The 26,578-nt window shown below is 41.5% G+C and overlaps 2 protein-coding genes across 6 annotated transcripts in view; one reads left to right on the top strand and one right to left on the bottom strand.

Annotated features, from left to right (window-relative positions):
- LOC115165613 (arf-GAP with coiled-coil, ANK repeat and PH domain-containing protein 3-like) overlaps positions 1-22,978 on the top strand; it is a 108,629-nt gene extending 85,651 nt beyond the window's left edge. For both annotated transcript variants that reach the window (XM_029718837.1, XM_029718836.1), the window contains 14 exons: positions 8,376-8,491; positions 9,122-9,173; positions 9,627-9,727; positions 9,951-10,062; positions 10,281-10,489; positions 11,805-11,969; positions 12,140-12,357; positions 13,135-13,236; positions 13,371-13,472; positions 13,679-13,908; positions 14,127-14,236; positions 14,493-14,603; positions 15,123-15,184; positions 21,662-22,978. In XM_029718837.1, coding sequence (XP_029574697.1) covers positions 8,376-8,491; positions 9,122-9,173; positions 9,627-9,727; positions 9,951-10,062; positions 10,281-10,489; positions 11,805-11,969; positions 12,140-12,357; positions 13,135-13,236; positions 13,371-13,472; positions 13,679-13,908; positions 14,127-14,236; positions 14,493-14,603; positions 15,123-15,184; positions 21,662-21,768 — 1,797 coding nt within the window. In that variant the 3' untranslated portion in view covers positions 21,769-22,978. The remainder of the gene's footprint in view (positions 1-8,375; positions 8,492-9,121; positions 9,174-9,626; positions 9,728-9,950; positions 10,063-10,280; positions 10,490-11,804; positions 11,970-12,139; positions 12,358-13,134; positions 13,237-13,370; positions 13,473-13,678; positions 13,909-14,126; positions 14,237-14,492; positions 14,604-15,122; positions 15,185-21,661) is intronic.
- A 57-nt stretch (positions 22,979-23,035) lies between these two features.
- On the bottom strand, positions 23,036-26,556 carry LOC115165615 (uncharacterized). Of its 4 annotated transcripts, none has more exons than XM_029718840.1 (14): positions 26,241-26,556; positions 25,760-25,905; positions 25,586-25,649; positions 25,409-25,466; positions 25,198-25,303; positions 25,024-25,103; positions 24,793-24,869; positions 24,689-24,719; positions 24,320-24,426; positions 24,152-24,176; positions 23,961-24,065; positions 23,689-23,817; positions 23,439-23,562; positions 23,036-23,254 (listed from the first exon to the last, which is right to left on the bottom strand). In XM_029718840.1, the coding sequence occupies exons 1-14, from the start codon at positions 26,311-26,313 to the stop codon at positions 23,132-23,134; spliced, it is 1,248 nt and encodes a 415-aa protein (XP_029574700.1). In that variant the 5' UTR covers positions 26,314-26,556; the 3' UTR covers positions 23,036-23,131. The 4 variants fall into 4 exon arrangements, with proteins under 4 accessions (XP_029574700.1, XP_029574698.1, XP_029574699.1 ...); XM_029718838.1 differs by having other exon boundaries at positions 23,038-23,296; XM_029718839.1 differs by having other exon boundaries at positions 23,038-23,296; positions 25,781-25,905.
- Between the last annotated feature and the right edge of the window lie 22 nt (positions 26,557-26,578).

Raw genomic sequence — 26,578 nt, 5'->3', positions numbered from 1 at the left:
TTTCAGCGTTCAGAGATCAGAGAAGACTTAACTGACACTTGTAACTCTGCAGAGATGCCTATTCAATGAGCATTTGATTAGATTAGATCTTTTTTCTGTTTTATTTGTGTTTGCCTATTTACATGTCCAATGTTCTTGGATAATTTAAAACGTTTGAAAATGAAGATATTTGGAAGGTTGGACCACACTCTGGTGGGTTGAGTTTTATTTTGTAGTCTACTTTACTAATAATTGTTTCACTTTGTATAGTCTTGAGTATGTTTGTGCTATGGTGCTTTTTGGAGAGTTGACCTTTTGTGAAGTGAGGAGAGACATACTTTTAATAGCGATAGTTTAGTGTCATAAAAATATGATTGTTTTTAATTTGTGTCATGACTTGATGGAGTACTGAACAGCTTATATTGGAAATGCAGTAGTTTATGGTAAACGGCAACAAATTGTCAGATCAGACGGTAACAACAAATTGTCAGATCAGACGGTAACAACAAATTGTCAGATCAGACGGTAACAACAAATGGTCAGATCAGACTGTAACAGCAAATTGTCAGATCAGACTGTAACAGCAAATTGTACAATGCATATTTGTGCATGTCAAAAAGAGAGCTCTAGGGAGGAGAAAACATTGTATTATTTAAGTATGTGAACAGTAGTTGATGGCTGCTGCCGTGCTCAGTGCTGCTGATACCATTATGAAACTCAGCTGATCACAGTGGGTCTGATGGGATCTGACTGAGTGCACTGTCACTGGCATTCCTTTATCTAGGTCAATGTTGGAGCTATTTTAAATCATCCTAAAAAAAAGCAGTACAATCCTCCAGTCAATCCTTCACTGTTTATTGCTTTTCATTAGAGAACTCATTATTCGGATGGAGCTTGACCACGATGGGAACATTGTGTTCCAGTCTCTTCAATAGGCTGTTTGTGTATTTGTCATGAAAAAGAAAACCAAATTCAATTGAAGCTAAATCAATGTTCTGTACATATACACCAGGGGTGCATTCATTATGCAGATTCTGTTGCAAAACACTTTGCAACGAAAACAAGAGTTTCTATTGTACAAATTCAGGTAGGTCCCTCCCCGTTTCGTTCCTTTTGCTCTGTTTGCTTGCGCTGTTGGTTTCCATTGCAAGATGTAATGAATGCACCCCAGTCCATGGGCGAATGTCCCAGACAAAGTCTCAGGACATCTAATGATTCTAATCTAATACTTAGATTCTTTCTTAACATTCCTCCCTTAAAGGAGCACTATATGAATTCTTTGAGAACTCTTTCATCAAGCCTATATTCACTAATGAGACAATGGTGTCTTGGCAAATTAAGCTTCACCACTGGGATGTAATGTGGTTAATGGGCCGTACAAAATATGCACCAAAATAGTTATCAAGCTAAAGGCATCATAGCTCTGTACACTTTTGTCTGTGTTGTGAGACATGTCTTTACATTATCTCTAGAATGATTATCTCATTTAGCATGCAGGCTCAGATCAGGTTTTACCCAGCGTTTTTAACAGGAACCACGCTTTTAATTGTTTGCAGGAAATATTTCAATATTACTGGCATAAGTGAGTACACAATCGTTGCATTTTTAATTTTTTTTATTGGGTGTATCTACCGATGGCCGGTACAGGTCTGGAAAGATACATCCATTGTTTCGTTATTTTTGTTTTAACCTGCCTGCAAACACGCTGGATGATTCAGAATCCATTGAAGAGCTTGAACGATTCATTGACGAGAGATACTTACGAGCTCAAAGAAACATGTCGCTGGTTTCTGAGGATTCAAGCACTGTTCAGGACAACAAACCCAATCAACAAAAACAAACCAAAGCCAAGTTGGCTAAGTGGTATCAATGATGGAATCAAACCTTCCCCAATCAAACTATCCCCATCCCCTCACCCTACTAGAATCTGAAGTCAAATGTCTACTGTTTGCTGATGATCTGGTGCTTCTGTCCCCAACCAAGGATTTAGGAGCACCTAGATCTTCTGCACAGATTCTGCCAGACCTTGGCCCTGACAGTATATCTCAGTAAGACCAAAATAATGGTGTTCCAAAAAAGATCGTCGCCAGAACCACAAATACAAATTCCATCTAGACACCGTTGCCCTAGAGCACACAAAAAACTATACATATCTTGGCCTAAACATCAGCGCCACAGGTAGCTTCCACAAAGCTGTGAACGATCTGAGAGACAAGGCAAGAAAGGATGCCATCAAAAGGAACATAACATTCGACATACCAATTAGGATCTGGCTAAGAATACTTGAATCAGTTATAGAACCCATTGCCCTTTATGCTTGTGAGGTCTGGGGTCCACTCACCAACCAATAATTCACAAAATGGGACAAACACAAAATTGAGACTCTGCATGCAGAATTCGGCAAAAATATCCTCTGTGTACAACGTAAAACACCAAATAATGCATGCAGAGCAGAATTAGGCCAATACCCGCTAATGATCAAAATCCAGAAAAGAGCTGCAAAATTCTACAATCGTCTAAAAGGAAGCAATTCCCAAACCTTCCATAACAAAGCCATCACCTACAGAGAGATGAGCCTGGAGAAGAGTCCCCTAAGCAAGCTGGTCCTGGGGCTCTGTTCACAAACAGACCCCACAGAGCCCCAGGACAGCAACACAATTAGACCCAACCAAATCATGAGAAAACAAAAAGATAATTACTTGACACATTGGAAGAATTAACAAAAAAACAGAGCAAACTAGAATGCTATTTGACCCTAAACAGAGAGCACACAGTGGCAGAATACCTGACCACTGTGACTGACCCAAATTTAAGGAAAGCTTTGAATATGTACAGACTCAGTGAGCATAGCCTTGCTATTGAGAGAAGCCGCCACTCTCAAGAGAAGACAGGCTATGTGCACACTGCCCACAAAATGAGGTGGAAACTGAGCTGCACTTCCTAACCTCCTGCCAAATGTATGACCATTTTAGAGACACATACAGTGAGCACCATAATTCATTGGACAGTGACAATTCTTTTGTTATTTTGGTTCTGTACTCTAGCACTTTGAGTTTGAAAGGATACAATGAGGGTGAAGTGCAGACTGTCAGCTTTAATTTGAGGGTATTTTCATACATATCGGATTAACCGTTTAGAAATTATAGAAGCTTTTGTACATAGTCCCCCCCATTTTCGGGCATCAAAAAACATTGGACAGTTTAACATAATGTAGAATAAAGTAATCATTGTTAATATTTGGTCGCATACCCTTTGCATGCAATGACTGCTTGAAGTCTGCGATGCATCGACATCACCAGACGCTGGGTATCTTCCCTGGTGATGCTCTGCCAGGCCTGTACTGCAGCCATCTTCAGTTCCTGCTTGTTTCGGGGACTTTTTGCCTTCAGTCTCCTCTTCAGCATGTAAAATGCATGTTCAATTGGATTCAGATCCGGTGATTAACTCGGCCAAGGATTTTCCAGTTTTTGGCCATCAAAAACCCCTTCGTTGCTCTAGCAGTATGTTTAGGTTCATTGTCTTGTTGCATGATGAAGTGCCGTCCAATGAGTTTGGAGGCATTTGGTTTTATCTGAGAAGATCAAATATTTCTGTAGACTTCAGAATTCATTGTTCTACTTCTGTCTGGAGTCATATCATCGATGAAGACAAGTGAGCCTGTTCCACTGGCAGCCATACAGGTCCAAGTCATAACACCCCCTCCACCATGTTTCACGGATGAGGTGGTATGCTTTGGATCATGGGCATGTCTTTTTTTTCTCCACACTTTCCTCTTTCCATCACTCTGGTACATGTTAATCTTTGTCTCATCTGTCCACAATACTTTTTTCCAGAATTCTTGGGGCTCTTTTAGGTGCTTTTTAGCAAACCATAATCTCGCCTTTCTGTTCTTCAGGCTTATCAGTGGTTTGCATCTTGTAGTGTAACCTCTGTAGTCCTGCTGGTGTAGTCTTCTACGTATTGTAGACTTTGACACATCTACACCTGCATCCAGGAGAGTGTTTTTGATCTGTTGGGCTGTTGTCAGTTTTTTTTCTTCACAATAGAGAGTATTCTCAGGTCATCCACTAAAGTGGTCTTCCTCAGTATACTGGGTCTTTTGACATAATTGAGTTCACCGGTTGTTTTTTTCTTGTTAATGATGAACCAAATTGTTAACTTGGGCATGCCCAGGGTTTTTGCAATTTTCCTGATTGATTGATTTTCATTTCTGAGCCTTATGACGGCTAGCTTCATTTGCATCGACACTGCTGTCTTCCTCATGTTGTCACACCCCAACAACAACCTCCAAAGGCAATAGCAAAGTCTAGAATCAATGCTATTCATCAACAGCTCTCCTGCATTCACTAACGCCACAAATGAATACACCTGCCTAACGACACATCTGTGAAGCCAATTCAACAAATACTTGTAGTACCTTAAAATGGGGGGACCATGTACAAAAGGTGCTGTCATTTCTAAACGGTTCATCAGATATGTATGAAAATACCCTCAAATTAAAGCTGACAGTCTGCACTTCACCCTCATTGTCATTGTATCTAAGGAAAGAGAACGCGGAGCTGAAAGGTGCTGTAGACTCTATTCATAGCAAGGTGGAGGTGGTACAAAGGGATGAAAGGTACTGTAGACTCTATTCATAGCAAGGTGGAGGTGGTACAAAGGGATGAAAGGTGCTGTAGACTCTATTCATGGCAAGGTGGAGGTGGTACAAAGGGATAAAAGGTGCTGTAGACTCTATTCATGGCAAGGTGGAGGTGGTGCAAAGGGATGAAAGGTGCTGTAGACTCTATTCATGGCAAGGTGGAGGTGGTGCAAAGGGATGAAAGGTACTGTAGACTCTATTCATGGCAAGGTGGAGGTGGTACAAAGGGATGAAAGGTGCTGTAGACTCTATTCATGGCAAGGTGGAGGTGGTACAAAGGGATAAAAGGTGCTGTAGACTCTATTCATGGCAAGGTGGAGGTGGTGCAAAGGGATGAAAGGTGCTGTAGACTCTATTCATGGCAAGGTGGAGGTGGTGCAAAGGGATGAAAGGTACTGTAGACTCTATTCATAGCAAGGTGGAGGTGGTGCAAAGGGATGAAAGGTACTGTAGACTCTATTCATGGCAAGGTGGAGGTGGTGCAAAGGGATGAAAGGTACTGTAGACTCTATTCATAGCAAGGTGGAGGTGGTGCAAAGGGATGAAAGGTGCTGTAGACTCTATTCATAGCAAGGTGGAGGTGGTACAAAGGGATGAAAGGTGCTGTAGACTCTATTCATGGCAAGGTGGAGGTGGTACAAAGGGATGAAAGGTGCTGTAGACTCTATTCATGGCAAGGTGGAGGTGGTACAAAGGGATGAAAGGTGCTGTAGACTCTATTCATAGCAAGGTGGAGGTGGTGCAAAGGGATGAAAGGTGCTGTAGACTCTATTCATGGCAAGGTGGAGGTGGTACAAAGGGATGAAAGGTGCTGTAGACTCTATTCATAGCAAGGTGGAGGTGGTACAAAGGGATGAAAGGTGCTGTAGACTCTATTCATCGCAAGGTGGAGGTGGTGCAAAGGGAGAACAAACAACTTTAAAAAACTTTCCTTGATGTACGGTGTCGATCAATGCGGGACAATCTAATCTTTTCAAGGATACTGGAGAATGACAACAGCAGACACTGTTCAAGACTTTATGTCAACTCAACTGAAACTGCCCACTGATGTTGTGCGTAACGTCACTTTCTCCAGAGTCCATAGAATGGGTAAGGCCTCTGGGAATAGAACACGGCTATTATTGCATGTTTTGAATATTTTAAGCAAAAGGAAATGGCAAAGAGCAGGGGCAGAGAACTCAGAAACCCTGATTTTGGAATGAATGATCACTTCCCCACGGAGATCAATGACAGGAGAAAAAAAACTGTGTCCCATCATGAAGGAAAAGCATTGCCTGAATCAACAAGTCTGATCGGTGAAGGATACATTTTACCTCAACAGGCAACTGTATCGGGACTCTAGAGTAACTCCCTGGCTATTTTAATCCAACTGTATCGGGACTTTAGAGTAACTCCCTGGCTATTTTAATCCAACTGTATCGGGACTTTAGAGTAACTCCCTGGCTATTTTAATCCAACTGTATCGGGACTCTAGAGTAACTCCCTGGCTATTTTAATCCAACTGTATCGGGACTTTAGAGTAACTCCCTGGCTATTTTAATCCAACTGTATCGGGACTCTAGAGTAACTCCCTGGCTATTTTAATCCAACTGTATCGGGACTTTAGAGTAACTCCCTGGCTATTTTAATCCAACTGTATCGGGACTCTAACTCCCTGGCTATTTTAATCCAACTGTATCGAGACTTTAGAGTAACTCCCTGGCTATTTTAACCCAATGTTAAAATCTGAGTTTGTGTGTTGTAGTGACAGCTTCAACTATATTGAATACATGCTCTGTTGATCTCCACTTGACAAGGAAAGGGTTGCATATAGCTCAGGTTAATGTATGTAGCCTTCCTAACAAAATACATGAGGTTTTTAACTTGGTCAACATAAATAATATTCATATTTTAGCTTTGATGAACATTCATGGATATAGTCTGCATAAACTGCATGCATGATCAGAAGGATAGCTAAATATTCTTAAGCAAACAACACAAGCGTTAATTGGGAGTCAGGTGAACTACTGTTCTGTGGTCAAACAACTCAAGCATTAATTGAGAGTCAAGTGAACTACTGTTCTGTGGTCTGGGGAAATGCATCAGCATGTGAGATTAGGAGGCTGCAGATTGAACAGAACAAAGCAGCAAGGATTGTTTTAAGGTGGAGATATTGTTCTTCTGTTGTAGTCATGCTCTTGGTTGGTCATCAATCAACAAGATAATAAAAAAAACATGCTCATTTTATTTCACAATGTATACCATTTAAAACGGCCAAACTATATTCACAACAGTATTCCATTGGTAAGAGACAAACATTGAGTAAATACTAGGAATAGATAGTCCATCCAGACAGAAAAGAAAAATAGGCAAAATAACATTTTGATTTAGAGCAATAAAAAAATGTAATCATTTATCTGAGCAAACCAGAAACCTTACAATATATAAATTCAAACAATACTTTAGAACCATTTAAATATAATAAATTGGAAGGTTGTGCGGGACTGTGGTAGATAAAGGATTCAATCTATCTTTTCAGACCGTTAAGAGTATTTATCTGGTCAATATGTCAGAGGGAAAAAAGGGAAAAAAGATATGCATCTGCTTGTCACAGAGATACCTTAAAAAAAAGGTAGGGGTGCGGATCAGTATCTGGCGTGACCACAATTTCCCTCATGCAGCGTGACACATCTCCTTCCCATAGAGTTGATCAGGCTGTTGATTGTGTCCTCTGGAATGTTGTCCCACTCCTCTTTGTTGGCTGTGCGACGTTGCTGAATATTGGCAGGAACTGGAACACACTGTCGTACAGATCGATCCAGAGTATCCCAACATGCTCAATTGGTCACATGTCTGTTGAGTCTGTCTGAGGTCGTGGAAGAACTGGAACATTTTCAGCTTCCAGGAATTGTGTACAGATCCTTGTGACATGGGGCAGTGCATTATCATGTTGACACGAGGTGATGGCAGCAGATGAATGGCACGGCAATGGGCCTCAGGATCTCATCACGGTATCTCTGTCCATAAAAATTGCCATTAATAAAATGCAATTGTGTCCGTTGTCCGTAGCTTATGCCTGCCCATACCTTAACCCCACCACCACCACCACGGGGCACTCTATTTACAACGTTGACATCAGCAAACTGCTCGCCCACACGATGCCATACACGTGGTCTACGGTTGTGAGGCCGGTTGGACATATTCTCTAAAATGACTTTGGAGGCAGCTTATGGTAGAAAAATGTACATAAAATTATCTGGCAAAAGCTCTTGTGGACATTTCTGCAGTCAGCATGCCAATTGCACACTCCTTGAAAACTTGAAACATCTGTGGCATTGTGTTGTGTGACAAAACTGCACATTTTAGAGTGGCCTTTTATTGTCCCCAGCACAAGGTGCACCTGTGTAATGATCATGTTGTTTAATCAGCTTCTTGATATGCCACACGTCAGGTGGATGGATTGTTCTTGGCAAAGGAGAAATGCTCACTGACAGGGATGTAAACAAATTTGTGCACAAAATTTGAGAGAAATAAGGTTTTTGTGCGTATGAAAAATTTCAGGGATTTTTTTATTTCAGCTCATGAAAAATGAGACCAACACTTCACATGTTGCGTTTATATTTTTGTCCAGTGTAGTTCAAGAAAGAGAATCTCCAGTCACTGTCACGCTCCTATATGTCCCCTCACTGACGGAGACATTATTAGTCACACTGACTGTTTCTTCTTCCTATGGTGAGTGGTAGCATGAACAACTTCACTCTCTCTTCTCTGACAGGACTTCTCGTATGACGACTCAAAGGCAGAGTTGTTCAACGTGGACGCGCCCAATGGCGTGGTGATGGAGGGGTACTTGTTTAAGAGAGCCAGCAACGCCTTTAAGACGTGGAACAGGTAAGTAGACAACTGATCAGTAACTCTCCATAAGCCAGCTACACTCTGGCTTCGAAGCATACTATATTAGTGTATTGTGGTCAAAGCATTTTGATTTGAATTCTATCTTGACAATGGTATGTTTTGTGGATTTTCTGTAGACATACCATAAATAGCGAACTAAATAAATACTTATCCCAGATTATTTCAGTAAGTAGAGTCTATTCCCTAGGAAACCATACTTGGCCATACTTGCTAGCATTGACTTCACGTCGTGGGGAATAGTTTACTGCCTGTGGAAACACTCAATCCATTAGAACACCAGGCTATTTCTCCCCGTCGGCGGTTCTCCCACTGATGCTCTCTACTAGGGCGTTACAATGTATTACTCCATTTGTCTTGTTTCCTGACAGTGCAGCCCTCTAAAGAGGTTAGATGTGATCCAAACCACACGTGTTGTGAATTACTCTCTGCTATATAGTGTAGCTCAAGGGAAAGGAAGAGCTCGTTCACATGCGCTTATACTCATCCCGACCACTGTGGTGGCTAGAGAGTAGAGAGGGACATTATTTGAACTCGGCAGGTCAGCACCTTCTAATGGAAGAAGGATATCCATTTAACATGCATGTTTTATTCATTTCTCTCTCTCAGGCGGTGGTTCTCCATCCAGAACAGTCAGCTGGTCTATCAGAAGAAGCTGAAGGCAAGTCCACATATCCACTAGCTACCATCCTAGTCTGGGTCCCTTGGGGGGGGTAAGAGGTTACGTGCAACTTTAATGGGGTATAGAGCTACTCTGAAAGTCACTGTGATCTATATTGGCGAAATACAACACTCCCTCTGTCAACACTGACTGCATTAGGGCAGAGGACTGTTATAGGATAGCTTATTACTCCTCAGAGTCCTGTCCCAAAAGACTCTTCCTACGCCCTCATATAGACCCTCACATCAATCCATAGTGGGATATAGAATGTGAGCGTCAGTGTACCCGTATGAGCTTCAGCACATTGGATTAAATAGGAAAAGGTGGTCAACTGAGGGAGTTTGAAATCCAAACAACACATCTCACTCAAGGACACAGTGGGCATAATGTTGGTATGATGAATAATTCAACTGATTGACTGACCGGGCCTTTTTCACTGTTACTGACCAATAGGATTCCCTGACGGTGGTGGTGGAGGACCTCAGGCTGTGCTCTGTCAAGCCCTGTGAGGACATTGAGAGGAGGTTCTGCTTCGAGGTTGTCTCCCCCAACAAGTATGTTCTTCTTAGTGCCCTTATATTATGGAATTAACAAAATAAATTCACCTTTGTTCCAAGGAATTTTCCTTACACAGTTAAATTGATGTAAAATCTTAAGAAAATGGCCAATAATATGGCAAATAAAGTGTTCTCCTTCTTCTAAGAGGCCAAGGGGCTATAGTTTTGTACTGTTGAGAGACTGTGTGCTGTAATATGGGGTTGTCTTTCCATTCTACAGGAGCTGTATGCTGCAGGCGGAGTCAGAGAAGCTTCGGCTAGCCTGGATCCAAGCAGTGCAGGCCAGCATTGCCTCAGCATACAGGGAGAGCCCAGACTACCACTACATCGAGGTCAGTTAGCTACAGACCTAACTGTCAAACAAATGCTAATATTCTCTTACCTTTTCTTTAATCTAGACATCTTTTACATCATGACAGATGTCATTTATAAGCTTATACGTTTGCATGAAGGGATACAGTTATCACCTGTGAGATAAATCAAGACTGTCATGCCTCAGAGAATGATGCTGGCCTCTCTTAGTTGACCATGTCTGTCTTCCCACCAATAGTGTCTGGATAGGACAGCCTCACCTTCCGTCAGCAGTATCGACTCGGCCAGCGAGCCTCGGGAACGCAGTGTCAGGGGGGAGACCATCCTGCATCGTATACAGTGTCTCCCGGGCAATGAGTATTGCTGTGACTGTGGCCAGGCCGACCCGCACTGGGCCTCCATCAACCTGGGCATCCTGCTCTGCATCGAGTGCTCCGGCATCCACAGGTAAGGTCTGCCTCTATGGAGGGCATCCTGCTCTGGCATCCACAGATACTGTCTGTATCTGTAAAACCTAGTCTCATGAGCCATACCCAAAGTCTCTTGCTTAGCTCGTCTTTAAGAGAGTACATAAAGGCATACTTCACTGGCTAGACATAGGCTACTGTATTATGGACCGTGGACTATCCTAAAGCACTTGTGGTTGTCAACCAGTGGAGGATGGAGTAGCAGATAGTCCACTACCACAGGGTGACTGAGGGGTCATTTGTGACTCTGTGTTCTAGAACATGTGCCGGTCTCTTGGATCTGAGAATATGAGAGTGCCAATGGCCTAAAGGGTGTCTTAGCCTTACCATGTCATCTGCTTGCATAGGGCACGCTCAGCCACACCTCTGCTTGGATTACTGTGTGGCCAGGCTGCTTAACACCGCTTATTGGATCAGGCTGTGTTTGATTGGGAGAGCTCATTGCGTGAGTAAACAGGATGGGAGTTAGAAGATAAGCACCGCAGAACTGAGACACTTATGTTTATAAACTAGAATGGCATCCCTTTTATGGTGAAAGTACGTAATTGTTGAACCACACCCGATTAGCAATCAGGCCGAAGCAAGATAAAGGTTCCTATTTCTAATGTCCTTAATACCGTAGTTCGAGGGTTCACTCCAGCACTGCATACATTGTAGCTGCAACACACTAGCATTAGGCTGGATGGGGAACGTTTGACTGTTTACTGCAGAGATGCAGCAAAGATCAATGCTATCAGTATGTAATCACCGCCTCTTCTGGACCATCTGTTAAATATTCATGATCTGTTTCTGTCAGATAGCCTGTCTTCTTCTAGTGGTGAGATGAGAACACATGAGGCTTCCCATTAGGAAGAGGAGGAATACACACAGACTGTCTGGCACAGTCTTTTTTTTGGCATGGCGCACTGCAGTTGCCTGGATACCAGAGGGTTTTGTTGGTGGAGCGGTGATTTGCATGACATTGAGGGCAGCTACTCTGTTTCCCTGGGGATAACGCCTGAGTGATTTGAAACCCATTTTGCAGCTATTCATCCCATGTCACAGTATAAGACAACTTGAAACAGAACTGTCATGGAGCTTCCAGTGTTGCTTATTAAGGGAGCCTGTTACATCTGCCTTAATGTTATTACAAGCAAAGCTAGGAAACAATATGGGCCAAGTGTTGTCAACAACACGAACTTAAAATGCGTTCTACCCAGTAATAATTCCATCCATGGAACTTGAATACATATGTGATTCAAATGCCAATGCTTGAAGACTTTCCAAATGTCACTTCTCATGTGTCTCTGTTACAGGAGTTTGGGGGTTCACTGCTCCAAGGTGCGCTCTCTAACGTTGGACTCATGGGAACCTGAGTTACTAAAGCTGATGTGTGAGCTGGGAAACAGTGTCATCAACCACATCTATGAGGGAGCATGTGAGGAGCAGGGCCTGAAGAAACCAGGGCCCTCAAGTTCCAGGTAAGGACTGCCACACACACAGCATTTAAATGCCTCTACCTGGTTTCACCTGTGAATATCCCGATTACCCACTAAAGGACACTGGGATCTAGTCATTTTCATTAGACTGGGAATGTCCTCACTGGTACAGTATGTAACACTGAATGCCTATTTCCTATTATCCCTTACAGGCAGCAGAAGGAGGCGTGGATCAAATCAAAGTATGTGGAGAAGAAGTTCCTGAAGAAGTTGGGGGCCACAGAGGTGCTTGTGAACGGCGGACAGAAGACTGAGCGCCGGTGGAGTGTGAAGAAGTGGCAGAGACACAACAGCGCCACCACAGTGCCTAAGACCCGACGGAAATACCGTCAGGAGCCGGGCAGCGCCTCCCCTGCCACCCTCTCCTCAGGTACCTGTTGGTCAATTGCTTCAACAGATGATCAGGTCTATATAATTATCAAACGTGTATATATATTGGTAGTAGAAAGAAAACACGGACTCTTTGTTTAAGTATTACAATTCTCCTTTAGTAATACAATTGTAGGCAGAAGTTAGTACAGAGTACAGTATATGATAGCTCTCCCCAGATTCTGTAAAATGTCTAAAACATCCTGTAGCTTATATAGCCTCCCCAGTCCTCCTTGCGTACGTTTCCCTGGCAACAACATTTGAATAAATCTAACCTCCGCCCTACAGCAGCAACCATCTTGTCAGCAATTCAAATCTCAGAAGGGGGTTTGGCCGAAACTTGACCTTTCATCACAAGTATAGGGTCATAACAAGGTGAACGAGTCTGAGCATCTTCTGACAGGTGGCTGGTTTTCATCAGGCCTGCTGCAGCCTTGTGTTCTCAGAAAACCAGTGGTATTCTCAGAACCTCAGATAGCCAGGTGGGGCCCAGACAGGAGTATGAACGTAGGCGGTTTCCGCCTTCTGATAGATTCAGAAGGGCACAACACTCAAAACAGTTGTTAACACACACACAGTTTATCATAACACAATTTATTAACCCTTTAAAAGGTATGAGGCCTTTGTTTAACCCCTTCATACCCTAATAGCTCTCCTGGCACTAGAGGAAGGATACCTTCCTTATTTTCTCTATGTATCCATATTCCTAATAGTGCTAAACCAAAAGTTGACAATGGCAACCCAGTACATTTAAACATTCCCTCGTTGTGCTTTACAGCCGCTTCAGCTCTAGAGAGAAAGTTCCGACGAGAGTCACTGTTTTGTCCAGACGAGCTGGACAATCTCTTTTCTTACTTCGACACAGGATCTGGACCTCGTAGTAAGTTACCTACCCATCTAATATATAGACACTACACTCTAAACCACAGAGATACTTGAATCCTTTATGCGGTGTGCAAAGTGAAATAGCTAGAAGCAACAGTGACTAACGTGTCCCTGGCTTGGCTCCTTTTGGCCCTGCAGGTCTGAGCAGTGACAGTGGCCTGGGCGGCAGTACAGACGGCAGCACAGACATCCTGGTGTTCGGCTCAGTGGTGGACAGTGTCACAGAGGAGGGTAAGAAGAGAAATACATACCTGTAAAGGATGGGATGGAAAATGAAATGTTCAACATAGGTTCAGCCATCATATTTAGTATTGAAATGCCATTTTCAGAAAACCTGATAATTGATCTCAGTCATCCTTATTTGCCCTTGAGGGCATAAATTAAGCTGTATTGAATATTGAATCGTAGTTGTAACTCGGCTCCTTCTCTCTCTGCAGAGTGTGAGGTGTCGGAGGACTCTAGCGGAGAGGCTGAGATGGAGCCGGAGCCCGAGGCCCAGTCGGACCCAGAGGATGGGCGTGAGCTCCACCCTGGGGCGCTGCTCTACAAGGCCTCCCAGGCACGCAATCTGCCCGTCATGGCTGAGGCGCTGGCTCACGGGGCTGACATCAACTCTGTCAATGACGAGGATGATGGCAAGAGCCCACTCATACAGGCTGTGTTTGGGGTGAGTCATTGTAATGAAAGGCAGGTGTGTTCTTGGCACACTGGCAAAGGCAGTTCTAGTCATTCACAATAAATTACATGGATGCATCATGCTGAAACATCAATGTATACATCTGTCCATACAGTATGTCTATGCAGGATCACAATATCTTCTCACATTGTATTGTATTTTATTTAGAAACATGGAGAGAGCCTCAGAACCTTTGTATTCCATTCCAGGGCTCCTTGATAGCCTGCGAGTTCCTGCTCCAGAATGCAGCTGACGTCAACCAAAGAGACGCAAGGGGGAGGGGGCCACTACACCACGCCACATATCTGGGACACACAGGGTGAGTAGTGCCAAGGCATAAGGCTTCCCTCTTCCTTACTATTGTCAATGTCTTGTTTTGAGCCACTAGTGAACATTTCCATGGACAATGGTGTAGCATGCAAAGCTGATTATTGTTCAGTTATTTTTTACATTGTTCCTCGGGTTAGATAGCATACAAGACAAAGATGCTGAGTACAGATTTGTTTATGCTGATTTGTTGTGGGAGCGTTCAGTACATGTTCATGTCTGATCTGTCTCCATGCTGCCCTCTACAGGCAGGTGTGTTTGTTCCTGAAGAGAGGAGCCACGCAGAACGATGGGGACGAGGATGGACAGGACCCTCTGAGTATCGCTGTGCAGGCAGCCAACGCAGACATCGTCACCTTGTGAGTTTGTGGGACACAACACCCTGTCCCTCAACTTACTCAGCTTCACCTACACACGATCCTTTAAAATACATATTATGACCAGGCGTTAGCATGGTAATCTACTGTAGCTCCTCACCAGGCGTTAGCATGGTAATCTACTGTAGCTCCTCACCAGGGGTTAGCATGGTAATCTACTGTAGCTCCTCACCAGGCGTTAGCATGGTAATCTACTGTAGCTCCTCACCAGGGGTTAGCATGGTAATCTACTGTAGCTCTTCACCAGGGGTTAACATGGTAATCTACTGTAGCTCCTCACCAGGGGTTAGCATGGTAATCTACTGTAGCTCCTCACCAGCGGTTAGCATGGTAATCTACTGTAGCTCCTCACCAGGGGTTAGCATGGTAATCTACTGTAGCTCCTCACCAGGGGTTAGCATGGTAATCTACTGTAGCTCCTCACCTCTGGGAAGTCTGAGTGAATCCATCTAACAGTTTGTGTCCGATCCCTCCTTCCCTTCCTTCCCTTTCTTCCCAAAGGTTGCGACTGGCCAGGATGAATGAGGAGATGCGGGAGTCAGAGGGACCGTTCGGCCAGCCAGGTCAATACCCCACCAGCAGCCCCACAGAACAGCAATATAAGAAATGCATACAAGAGTTTATCTGTCTCCACATAGCTGAGTGCTAGAAGTCAATCACAATACCTAGTCCTGGTCCAATGAATCAAGCTTTCCCTTCAGATGATGTTTGGATGGGAAGCCAATCGTATACCAGGACTGTAGCAGCCCTGTGTGGAATCTTGTACAGGAAGGAACGTTGTCCAAAACACACCTTTCTTTATCAGATTCCCCACAGGCTGCTGTCTGTGTTCTAGCCAGTACTCTGGCTAACTAACGTTGTTCAAACGAGGCGGCACCAGAATATACCAACTACTATTCCCTCAGGCTCAGCAACGTATAGGATGTCAGTATTATTAACTCTGTCATGATGCCAAACTGTACGGTTGACTTCATGGCTATATTTGCTCAGAGTTAGATCATTTGCCACAAATGGTTAGGGACCAAGTGTTTAATACGAATTCATTAGTTCATTTAAATAATCTGTACTTTACCATCTGTATCCTACTTATACCCATGTCAAGCAAAGTTAATTCAGCTGCTCTTTATTTATTTGGAGAGGTATTTGCTTGTGGTCTTCAAGGTAGGGTGGTGTGCTCCTAACCAAAGACCAGATCCGGCCAATATGTTGCACATTACAGTGCATTCGGAAAGTATTAAAGTATTTTTTCCCCCTCATCAGTCTACACACAATACCCCATAATGACAAAGCAAAAACAGGTTTTTTGAATTCTTTGCAAATGTATAAAAAATAAATGGAAATATCACATTTACATAAGTATTCCGAACTTTTACTCAGTACTTTGTTGAAGCACCTTTGGCAGCGATTACAGCCTAGTCTTATTGGGTATGACGCTACAAGCGTCCCATTCTTTTCCCATTCTTCTCTGCAGATCCTCTCAAGCGCTGTCAGGTTGGATGGGGAGTGTCGCTTTACAGCTAATTACAGGTCTCTCCAGAGATGTTTGATTGGGTTCAAGTCTGGGCTCTGACCGTGCCACTCAAGGACATTCAGAGACTTGTCCCGAAGCCACTCCTGCGTTGTCTTAGCTGCTTAGGGTTGTTGTCTTGTTTAGGGTCGTTGACCTGTTTGAAGGTGAACCTTCACCCCAGTCTGACGTCCTGAGCGTCCTGGAGCATGAAGGTTTTCATCAAGGATCTCTCTGTACTTTGCTCTGTTCAATCTTTCCCTTGATGCTGACTAGTCTCCCAGTCCCTGCCGCTGAAAAACATCCCCACAGCATGATGCTGCCACCACCATGCTTCACCGTAGGGATGGTGCCAGGTTTCCTCCAGATGTGACGCTTGACATTCAGGACAAAGAGTTCAATCTTGGTTTCATCAGACCAGAGAATCTTGTTTATCATGGTTTGAGAGTCTTTAGGTGCCTTTTGGCAAACTCCAAGCAGGCTGTCATGTGCCTTTCACTGCGGAATGGCTTCCGTCTGGCCACTCTACCATAAAGGCCTGATTGGTGGAGTGCTGCAGAGATTTTTGTCCTTCTGGAAGGTTCTCAGAGCACCACAGAGGAACTCTGGAGCTCTGTCAGAGTGACTATCGGGTTCTTGGTCACCTCTCTGACCAAGGCCCTTCTTCCCGCTCAGTTTGGCCGGGCAGCCAGTTCTAAGAAGGGTGTTGGTGGTTCCAACCTTCTTCCATTTAAGAATGATGGAGGCCAATGTGTTCTTGGGGACCTTCAAAGCTGCAGAAATGTTTTTCTACCCTTCCCCAGATCTGTGCCTCAACACAATCCTGCCTCAGAGCTCTACGGACAATTCCGTTCACCTCATGGTTTGATTTTTGGTGTGTGCCTTTCCAAATCATGTCCAATCAATTGAATTTACCACAGGTGGACTCCAATGAAGTTGTAGAAACATCTCAAGGATGGTCAATGCAAACAGGATGCACCTGAGCACAATTTCGATTCTCATAGCAAAGGGTCTGAAAATGTATGTAAATAAGGTATCTGTTTTTTATTTTTAATAAATTTGCTAACATTTCTAAAAAAAACTATTTTCCCTTTATCATTGAGATAGTGTGTGTGTGTGTGTGTGTGTAGATTGATGAAGGAAATAATTTATTTAATCAATTTTAGAATAAGGCTGTAATGTAACAAAATGTGGAAAAGGTCAAGGGGTCTCAATATTTTCAGAATGCACTGTAACTATAATCAACCGACCTGCGTATGTAAGAATACCAGATCAGCATATGGTAGTCTTGTCAAGGGTAGACTATGAAAACAGACATTCAACACCTTCATTTTAAGGCCTGAAAGTCGTTGACTTTGTATCTAGTCAGTTATTACAAACGTATTAATTCTGCTCCAGCTGTGTTGTGGCATGAGGTGGTTCTTTAGTACACGCATGTTGTTTTAAAAAGGGGTGATTTGAAGGGGTAACAATGAAGCTAAATAATAACTGTGATTGAGACTGGATGATATATGGATTATATGTCATAAATGTGTACTTGTCTTGATGGAGACACTTTAAAGTAAAGCTTTTACATGGATTTTAAAGCAACATTATGCACTTTTCCTACCCACAATGATTTGAATTTATTTTTGGCATTTTAATTTACTAGTGTAGGTTTTTACCATCATTTATGAACTGCCTAGAGCAATAGTGCAATGATAATTTAAATACAGATACTCTGTATTTCTTGTATTATGTTGAACAATACGATGCAGATGGTATTTTTTTAAACTGGATATATTTTGTTAGATTTTATTTTCCTGAGCTTTCACACACCAGGTCACTTAACCTTTACTGTCATTTCTTCATGTCTCTTTTTGGAAAAGACAACCACAACTCACAATCTTATAATAGAAACCTTACAAACTGCAATGAGATGGACCTTTTTAATATAATATTAAAACTGACATGTATTACAGTATTTGTATATGTTTGCCAAACATTGACTTATGTTTGATGTATCATGGCTATACAGTATTAGATGTGTTCTGGGTTTCTTGCTTGAATAGTGCATGGGTTGCTGTTACCCAGGTCTTTCAAAGCCCTGTTGGTTTTGTTTACTTCATTCATCCGTGTATGTTTAATATTTGATATATTGTGTAATGATAACTGTGTAAGGTGCTGCCAAATCATGAGAACTGTACATAGTAAGACATTGTAAAGGTTAGATCTGTAGTCTATTGTCAAACTGAACCAGATATATTGGATAGACTACCCCATTACATACAGACATAGTTTGAATTTGACAGGCCATTTAGAACAGGAGAGAAAGCTTGGTCTATGCAAAACTTTCTAGGTCCCCTGAATACCAACAGAATACCCCGTTATGTACAGTGAGGGAAAAAAGTAGTTGATCCCCTGCTGATTTTGTACGTTTGCCCACTGACAAAGAAATGATCAGTCTATAATTTTAATGGTAGGTTTATTTGAACAGTGAGAGACAGAATAACAACAAAAAAATCCAGAAAAACGCATGTCAAAAATTTTATAAATTGATTTGCATTTTAATGAGGGAAATAATTATTTGACCCCCTCTCAATCAGAAAGATTTCTGGCTCCTAGGTGTCTTTTATACAGGTAACGAGCTGAGATTAGGAGCACACTCTTAAAGGGAGTGCTCCTAATCTCAGCTTGTTACCTGTATAAAAGGCACCTGTCCACAGAAGCAATCAATGAATCAGATTACAAACTCTCCACCATGGCCAAGACCAAAGAGCTCTCCAAGGATGTCAGGGACAAGATTGTAGACCTACACAAGGCTGGAATGGGCTACAAGACCATCGCCAAGCAGCTTGGTGAGAAGGTGACAACAGTTGGTGCGATTATTCGCAAATGGAAGAAACACAAAAGAACTGTCACCTCGTGGAGTTGCAATGATCATGAGAACGGTGAGGAATCAGCCCAGAACTGCACAGGAGGATCTTGTCAATGATCTCAAGGCAGCTGGGACCATAGTCACCAAGAAAACAATTGGTAACGCACTACGCCGTGAAGGACTGAAATCCTGCAGCACCCGCAAGGTCCCCCTGCTCAAGAATACATATACATGCCCGTCTGAAGTTTGCCAATGAACATCTGAATGATTCAGAGGACAACTGGGTGAAAGTATTGTGGTCAGATGAGACCAAAATGGAGCTCTTTGGCATCAACCCAACTCGCCGTGTTTAGAGGAGGAGTAATGCTGCCTATGACCCCAAGAACACCATCCCCACCGTCAAACATGGAGGTGGAAACATTGTGCTTTGGGGGTGTTTTTCTGCTAAGGGGACAGGACAACTTCACCGCATCAAAGGGGCGATGGACGGGGCCATGTACCGTCAAATCTTGGGTGAGAACCTCCTTCCCTCAGCCAGGGCATTGAAAATGGGTCGTGGATGGGTATTCCAGCATGACAATGACCCAAAACACACGGCCAAGGCAACAAAGGAGTGGCTCAAGAAGAAGCACATTAAGGTCCTGGAGTGGCCTAGCCAGTCTCCAGACCTTAATCCCATAGAAAATCTGTGGAGGGAGCTGAAGGTTTGAGTTGCCAAACGTCAGCCTCGAAACCTTAATGACTTGGAGAAGATCTGCAAAGAGGAGTGGGACAAAATCCCTCCTGAGATGTGTGCAAACCTGGTGGCCAACTACAAGAAACGTCTGACCTCTGATTGCCAACAAGGGTTTTGCCACCAAGTACTAAGATCATGTTTGCAGAGGGGTCAAATACTTTTCACTCATTAAAATGCAAATCAATTTATAACATTTTTGACATGTGTTTTTCAGGATTTTTTGTTATTCTGTATCTCACTGTTCAAATAAACCTACCATTAAAATTATAGACTGATCATTTCTTTGTCAGTGGGCAAACATACAAAATCAGCAGGGGATCAAATACTTTTTTCCCTCACTGTAAGCACAGCCGGTGTACACTTCACCTGCTGTGTGTACACAGTCAGAGGATGACCAGTCCTCCATGTTTACCTTGATACTGTGCAGTTGCTTACTGACTTAACCATGTTTACATCATGTTCCAGAGCTGAAATCATCTTGATCAGGAAATGACATTAGTTGTCCTTGCTGTAGGCTAGTAACAACTGATGTTTTTACATTGCGTTTGGGTTGCTCGAGTTTACTTCAAGCCAAAGACCACATTACGTTCTTCAAGTAATTTATGAGCAAAAAATAAGTAAGCAGTAAAAAAATATTTTGCTTCCGAATATGTCTGTTAAACTATCAATTTCATTCTAGTTTTGGCTTCTACTGTGCAGTACATGACAAAACGAGTAGTAGTAGATTATATTAGACTCAATGAAAGATCTGGGGAACAATGATTTGCGTCAAGCCACTAAAGGTTTACATGTTGTACAGTACAGTGTATCGGAGTCAGTGGATTGACTAGACCATAGGTTGACCAGGTGACTGCTATGCTGTAAATAGGCTAAACAATTATTACCACTTAAAACTGCTTGCTTGAAACATGCAAATTTGAACTTTCCTGTATTCTTTTTTTATTTTTTTTTACTAATTACCTCTGTACATGTTGTTTGTATATTGTTAGAGAACACGTCTCTGAGTATCTTTACCTTACACTACTGCTACCTTTATGTTAATTTCCTTTTCCTAATGTCTGCTAAAATGAGAAAATACTGAAAATAAATGGAAGATGTGACTCATTCAACACCTAACTTCTCCCGCTGCTTATTGCTTCATTTCTTCTGTTCTTTCTATAGCACTGTTATAACACTCCCTCTGTCACTACAACTTAACACTCCCCCTGTCACTGCAACTAACTGCATTAACCTGAACTGGAAATGCACTTATGAGTCAACCACTTACGTCTAGGGTGAAGTTATAACAACATACCACACATTTTCAGAGATTAGAAAACCTGTCCTCCTACATTCAACTCAGGGATTCAAACATTATTTCTATGATCAATCCAGTTTGCCCCATTTTTATATATATATATATATATATATATATTTACACTTGTTTCAGCGCTTTATAAAATGTTTTCAATTTGTTTGATAAATCGGTTCTCAACCGTTTATTTGAAAGGCCTGTGAATTGGCCCCTGTAGTTGGTGTGCTGCTCATTTGCCCATTGATCATAAATTACCAAATAATCATAGATACACACAGCCATAGACTGGAATGTTCTTCTTCCCTCCTTTTTAAATTAGTCTAGCTGAGAATTTCTTGGGGTAGAAAGGAGTTTGACTGGCGGTCGTCATTGTCACCAGAAAAGTAAAGCTTGAGAATTTGGTAATAGATTGGGTGAAGCCTAGAGTCATGATGACTAGACTATGGTTTTGTTCCTCTGCTGATGTGTTATCTAGAATCGAGTGTCTGTCATTTTTTAAATCTTTTTTTCAGGTTTTGAACAATCGATTTCATATTTTTTCACACAAATTCCACTTTATTTTATGGCAGGCCTACTGTTATTTACCAGATCAATTCAATTGCAATTCTTGACGATAATGCTCTGTTACATTCCTATCCCTTTTCAGGAGACACTACTTACCTGGACATCTTCCGAGAGTTCTCTCACATGGCCTCCCACAACCCAGAGAAGCTGAAGCGGAGGAGTGTACATTTCAGACACTCCTTCAGGTAGCCCACGGATGGATGAGATGTCTGGGAGGTCGTACTTGAAGAGTGCAACAGTCACTTTCCTTACATCATTACAGATTTGAATAGAGTGTCTATCCACCTCATATTCAGAACCTGACTTTAGGAATCCTCTCATAAATGTTCTTCACAAATGAGAACCACTATTGCATTCTTTCAAATTGCCGTACTACAGGTACTATCTCTACTAATAATACCAATACTGACTAACACTAAATTACTCCACTCATCTTAATGGTGAAACCACTTCTGTCAACATGCACCTACAATATATGGGAGATGCTTAGAAATGTTGCCTCAAAAACATAGGCCTACAGGTATGGGTGACAATATCAAGAATTATTGTCACTGTTAAACACATCTGTGAATTCTTAGATGCTGTTCATGACATGTATTACTTCTTTGACAAAAGATATTGATGCTTTCAGCAATTGGGAAGCATATTTTGTTGGAGAATGCTGTGTGATGCATATTCTGTCATCAAATCAGTCATTTGTTTTAATAACTTTTTGTAATGTAGCCTGTACTTGCTTTATGAGGATATGCTGGACTTGTCCTCTCCTATTAGCTGTATGACATTATTTTTAAGCGTTGTTGTTAAATGTTAACTTTAGATAAATCCAAGCACTAAACATTTTCTTATCCTGTGTTCTAGATAGATATCAGTAGCTGTTGAGAATTATGATAATTCTTTGTGTACTCAGAACAGCTTGATTATTTTGTTCAATGAACCAGACTCATTATAGAAGGAATAACAGCATATTATTTACATTGCAAAATGTTTGTTTTTTTGTGCATTCCTTTGGTCCATTTATTTCTTTCAAACTTGAATTAAGCAGCAATGTCTCTACACTATAGCCTATAGGCTTTCAGCTCACTTAAATGGATAGGGTTGTTTCCTTTGGATACCATCCAGTTCTTTGAAATGTGTTGTAATGTCAGTATTATTTTTCAAATAAGTTTTGTTTTTATCCTGGAACTATATGGAAGGTGATATTTGATTTCGACTATGCTGGTATAGTCTTAATATTTTGTTAAAATGTAATGTAGAATGTCTTTATATTCATACCACTATGCATTTCAATGCAGATATTGTATATAAACACTGTAAAGGCAAAATGCTAATATATCTCAAAGGAATGTAATTTTGTCTTGAATATTTTAAATTGTGAAACTAAAGAAAGTCTTAAAACTGACAAGTGTTCACAGCGGTTCCTTGCCTGACTAAGTACAACAATTACACAAGACTGATGTGTCCATATTTCTGAAACAAATTACATTTAATATAATTTAAACTAAAATAACAACCATTGGCTGGCAGCCCCCTGAGGATGACTTGAGTTTAAGAGTCAGGAGGCGTCATAAAAGGGCAGTTTGAGATACTGATACCAGTGCTTGAGTTGTTGGGGTAGGAGCTGGAAGACGTTCTCAGTGAGGAACATCAGAGCATCTTGCATGGCTGGTTGCAGAAGCTGATTCGATGGCAGAGAGAGAACAAGGAGACAAAATTTCTCCTATAAACAATAACAGGGTTTATTTTTTAACTAATCGTCAGGCTTACACTAATAATCCACAAACAAACTGATACACTGATACGAGTGTTCAAAAATGATTTGCCATGAATCTATTCACTTCCAGAGAATTTGGAATGATTACCTTAAAGTAGGGCAACTTCTTGTGAGATAAATTGTGGAATTGGCCGATCTTCTGCAGGATGGTCCTGTACTCAAAGTCCCTGTCATCGGACAGTTCTGAGACATCGCTCTTCAGGATTTCGTACCTAAGTAAACATTTTAAAAGTAAACTAAAATACAACCAATGTCAACATTTACTTTATTTCACATGATTTTTCCCTATGAACAAGTGACACATAGTACATAGTTGGTAACATAGAACTGAAACTCGCCAAAATAAAAGCGCAGATTTTGGTTCCCTGAGCTCATGTTTTAGGGAGGAGAGAAGCATAGGTAGACTTGTCTCCTTCCTTGAGGCCATCAATGCATCCAGGAGAGTCCTCATTCTCTCCTCTCTGTGTCTAAACAAAACAAATTAAACATACTGACTCTATACTGTAAATGTTTTCACTTGCATTTATGTTTTGATCCCAAAAGAATATTGAAATGAGAGGAAAAGTCTAACATTACACAGGCCTATATTGGAATCATTACAACCGCTTACATTTTCTTCTCAAACATGTCTGTCTCCATCTGATTGTTCATAGATCTCTGGATTTCGATGGACTTTGTTCTGACACGTTCCAGCATATCATGTCTGTTCTTTGGTCTGAAAAAAATATGTCAAGATTGAATTTCTATATTTTACTCTCTCATGTTTCATTAATGTCTTAAACCCTGGCCACTGATACTCACTTCTGAGGATCCTTCTCATATGTGGCTGTGGAAAGTAAATGGTCAATATCAGTATTTCAATCTGACTTTCAGACCCAAGTAAACCGTTATATGCCATTTATACTGAAGTGTCATTATATGGTCCTTATATATTTGTTATACTGCAAATCAAAATGGCTGTGTACTAACTGTTCTCATCCAAGAGCAGGTTCAGCCAAGGAGGTAGGTCCCCAGTTTCATTCTCTACCTCCTTTAGACCTGCCTTCCTTCTGAGTCCTAACTGGACAGGCTTACAACTGCAATGTTTTAAGGTGGAATTGACCATTAAACTTTAGTTAGCAAATACATAATTAATTAGGGGTTGCAGGTAGCCTAGTGGTTAAGAGTATTGGGACAGTAACCAAAAGGTTGCTGGTGTGAATCCCTGAGCCGACTAGGTAAAACCATCTCCCGATGTGCCCTTGAGCAAGGCACTTAACCCTAGTTGCTCTGGGTAAGAGCGTCTGCTAAATGACATATGGATTTTAACCAATGTACTGTATGTATTACATTTCTTACCCAGCAAACTTAGCGGAGGGTGATTTTGGCTCTGAAAAACAAAAACCATTAAAAACAATGATAGTACTGGTATTCCCATGAAAATCTGTGGACAACTTTACTACCTTGGTCTTGGTGATTGATGAATGACTCCCACAAGTCTGGGTTGATGTTCATGTCAGGTGCAAATGGAATCAGACACCTGACAACATAGAATCACATCTGAATTATTAAAATAAAAAATGTATTTTATTTGAATGCAGTTAAATCAAGCAGGTTACCATACACTAGCTATTTAAGTTTTGTAAGTCAATGGGTATTGTAAGAGGTGATATAAATGGATTTAGTTTGGTTACCTCTGAGAGTTCTTCAAAAGAACATTGGTTTTATCTGTGTCTTTCATGATGATGTTCACATACCCACTTGTAAGAGGCAACTTGGTGAGAAATACACAACTTCACTGTACAATTGTGTCATTTATTACAACAATGAATGAACACAATGTCACCCATAAATAAAGCAAATCTAACCAGTGTTTTCACGTCTCTATTCCTCATGTTGGTTAAGCCACAAAGTATCTTGTAGATCCACTGAAGCTTCTCTATTATGTGCTCGTCCCTCCTGAATTTTATCCTTCTGTATAAAACGTAAAATATGGTATTGAAGGGCGGTTATAACATGGCCATTTAAGAAAGTGTTGGTGCAATACAAAATATGATTTGTTAAAAATCATTTACACACCTTAATATTTCCTCTTCTGCTGGAGCATGCTGCTTTATTGACATGGTGCATTCTATATCTTTATCAGCAACAGGGGGAGTGAAGGGAAGAACATAGTGGTCAACAACACAAACAGTTGCAGCTACTTTCTCCACTTGTAAAGGGTCAGATATATTCCAGATGTTAGCATAGCCCTACCTGCAGCAATCTTGTCATTAGTAGATCTGGGTGAGGTTTTCTTTGGTAGGAGTGGAAGTCTATCCTATTAAATACAATAAATACAGAAACGTGATGTTACATTAAAACTGTTAAAGCTTTTAACAGAGCTCAGAGAATGATAATTAATTCCTATTGAGTAGGTAGCTAAAATACCTGGTCCCTCAAGCAAATTACCAAGGGACGGCCTGTGTTCAAAGCTTGTCTCATGGAGGACATCTCTTTGAGGTACTGTTTCAGATGTAAAAACCCATTTTCAGTTTGTGCGGCCATGGAGGGTAGAGATCTAACATGGTCCTCCTCTAAAAGAAATGTAACCAAATCTATTAGCCATATCTGCCTATGCTTTAAAAAAAATCTGAATCAGCTCAGTGGATAAATAGAAAGTCATACAAACAGTAGGATACTCTTAACAGCGAAGTCAAGTGGAAATCATTAGAATGAGATTTTAGAGGGCTAACGTATCCCTTTAAATTTGCTAGCAAACTAACTACGTCACAGATTGTGTTATGCTAACCTGGCTAGCTAGCTTGCAATTTTTTATTATGGTTTTCACACAACTTCTCTGAAGCAACTGAAATTAACATAATTTTACATTATTGTTGAAGTTGCTTAAACGTTGGTTAACGTTTCTTACCTTTGCTGTGGTGTGCTTTGTTATTTATATTATGGCTAATGCTAAATCTTCTAGACATCTCCAAGGCCACCATCTGAGCATGCGCGCGGCACAAACGAGATAAGAAAGACAGTACAGTAGGAAGATAGGCAGAAACTGCTTATCCGATAGAAATCCTTTATCACACTTGTAAATGATTTCATGGCGACGTTGGCTAGCTAAACCACATATAGGGTTAGTTATAAAAATGTTTGGCTAAACTCATTCTGGGGCGGCAGGTCGTCTAGTGATTAGAGCGTTGGACTAGTAACCGAAAGGTTGCAAGATCGAAACCCTGAACAAGACAGTTCCACTGTTCC

This window comes from Salmo trutta, chromosome 28 (genome assembly GCF_901001165.1).
Source record: "Salmo trutta chromosome 28, fSalTru1.1, whole genome shotgun sequence".
In the NCBI taxonomy this organism is placed as follows: Eukaryota; Metazoa; Chordata; class Actinopteri; order Salmoniformes; family Salmonidae; genus Salmo; species Salmo trutta.
Note: the sequence above shows the minus strand (reverse complement) of the source record. Positions and strands in the feature narration are given on the sequence as shown.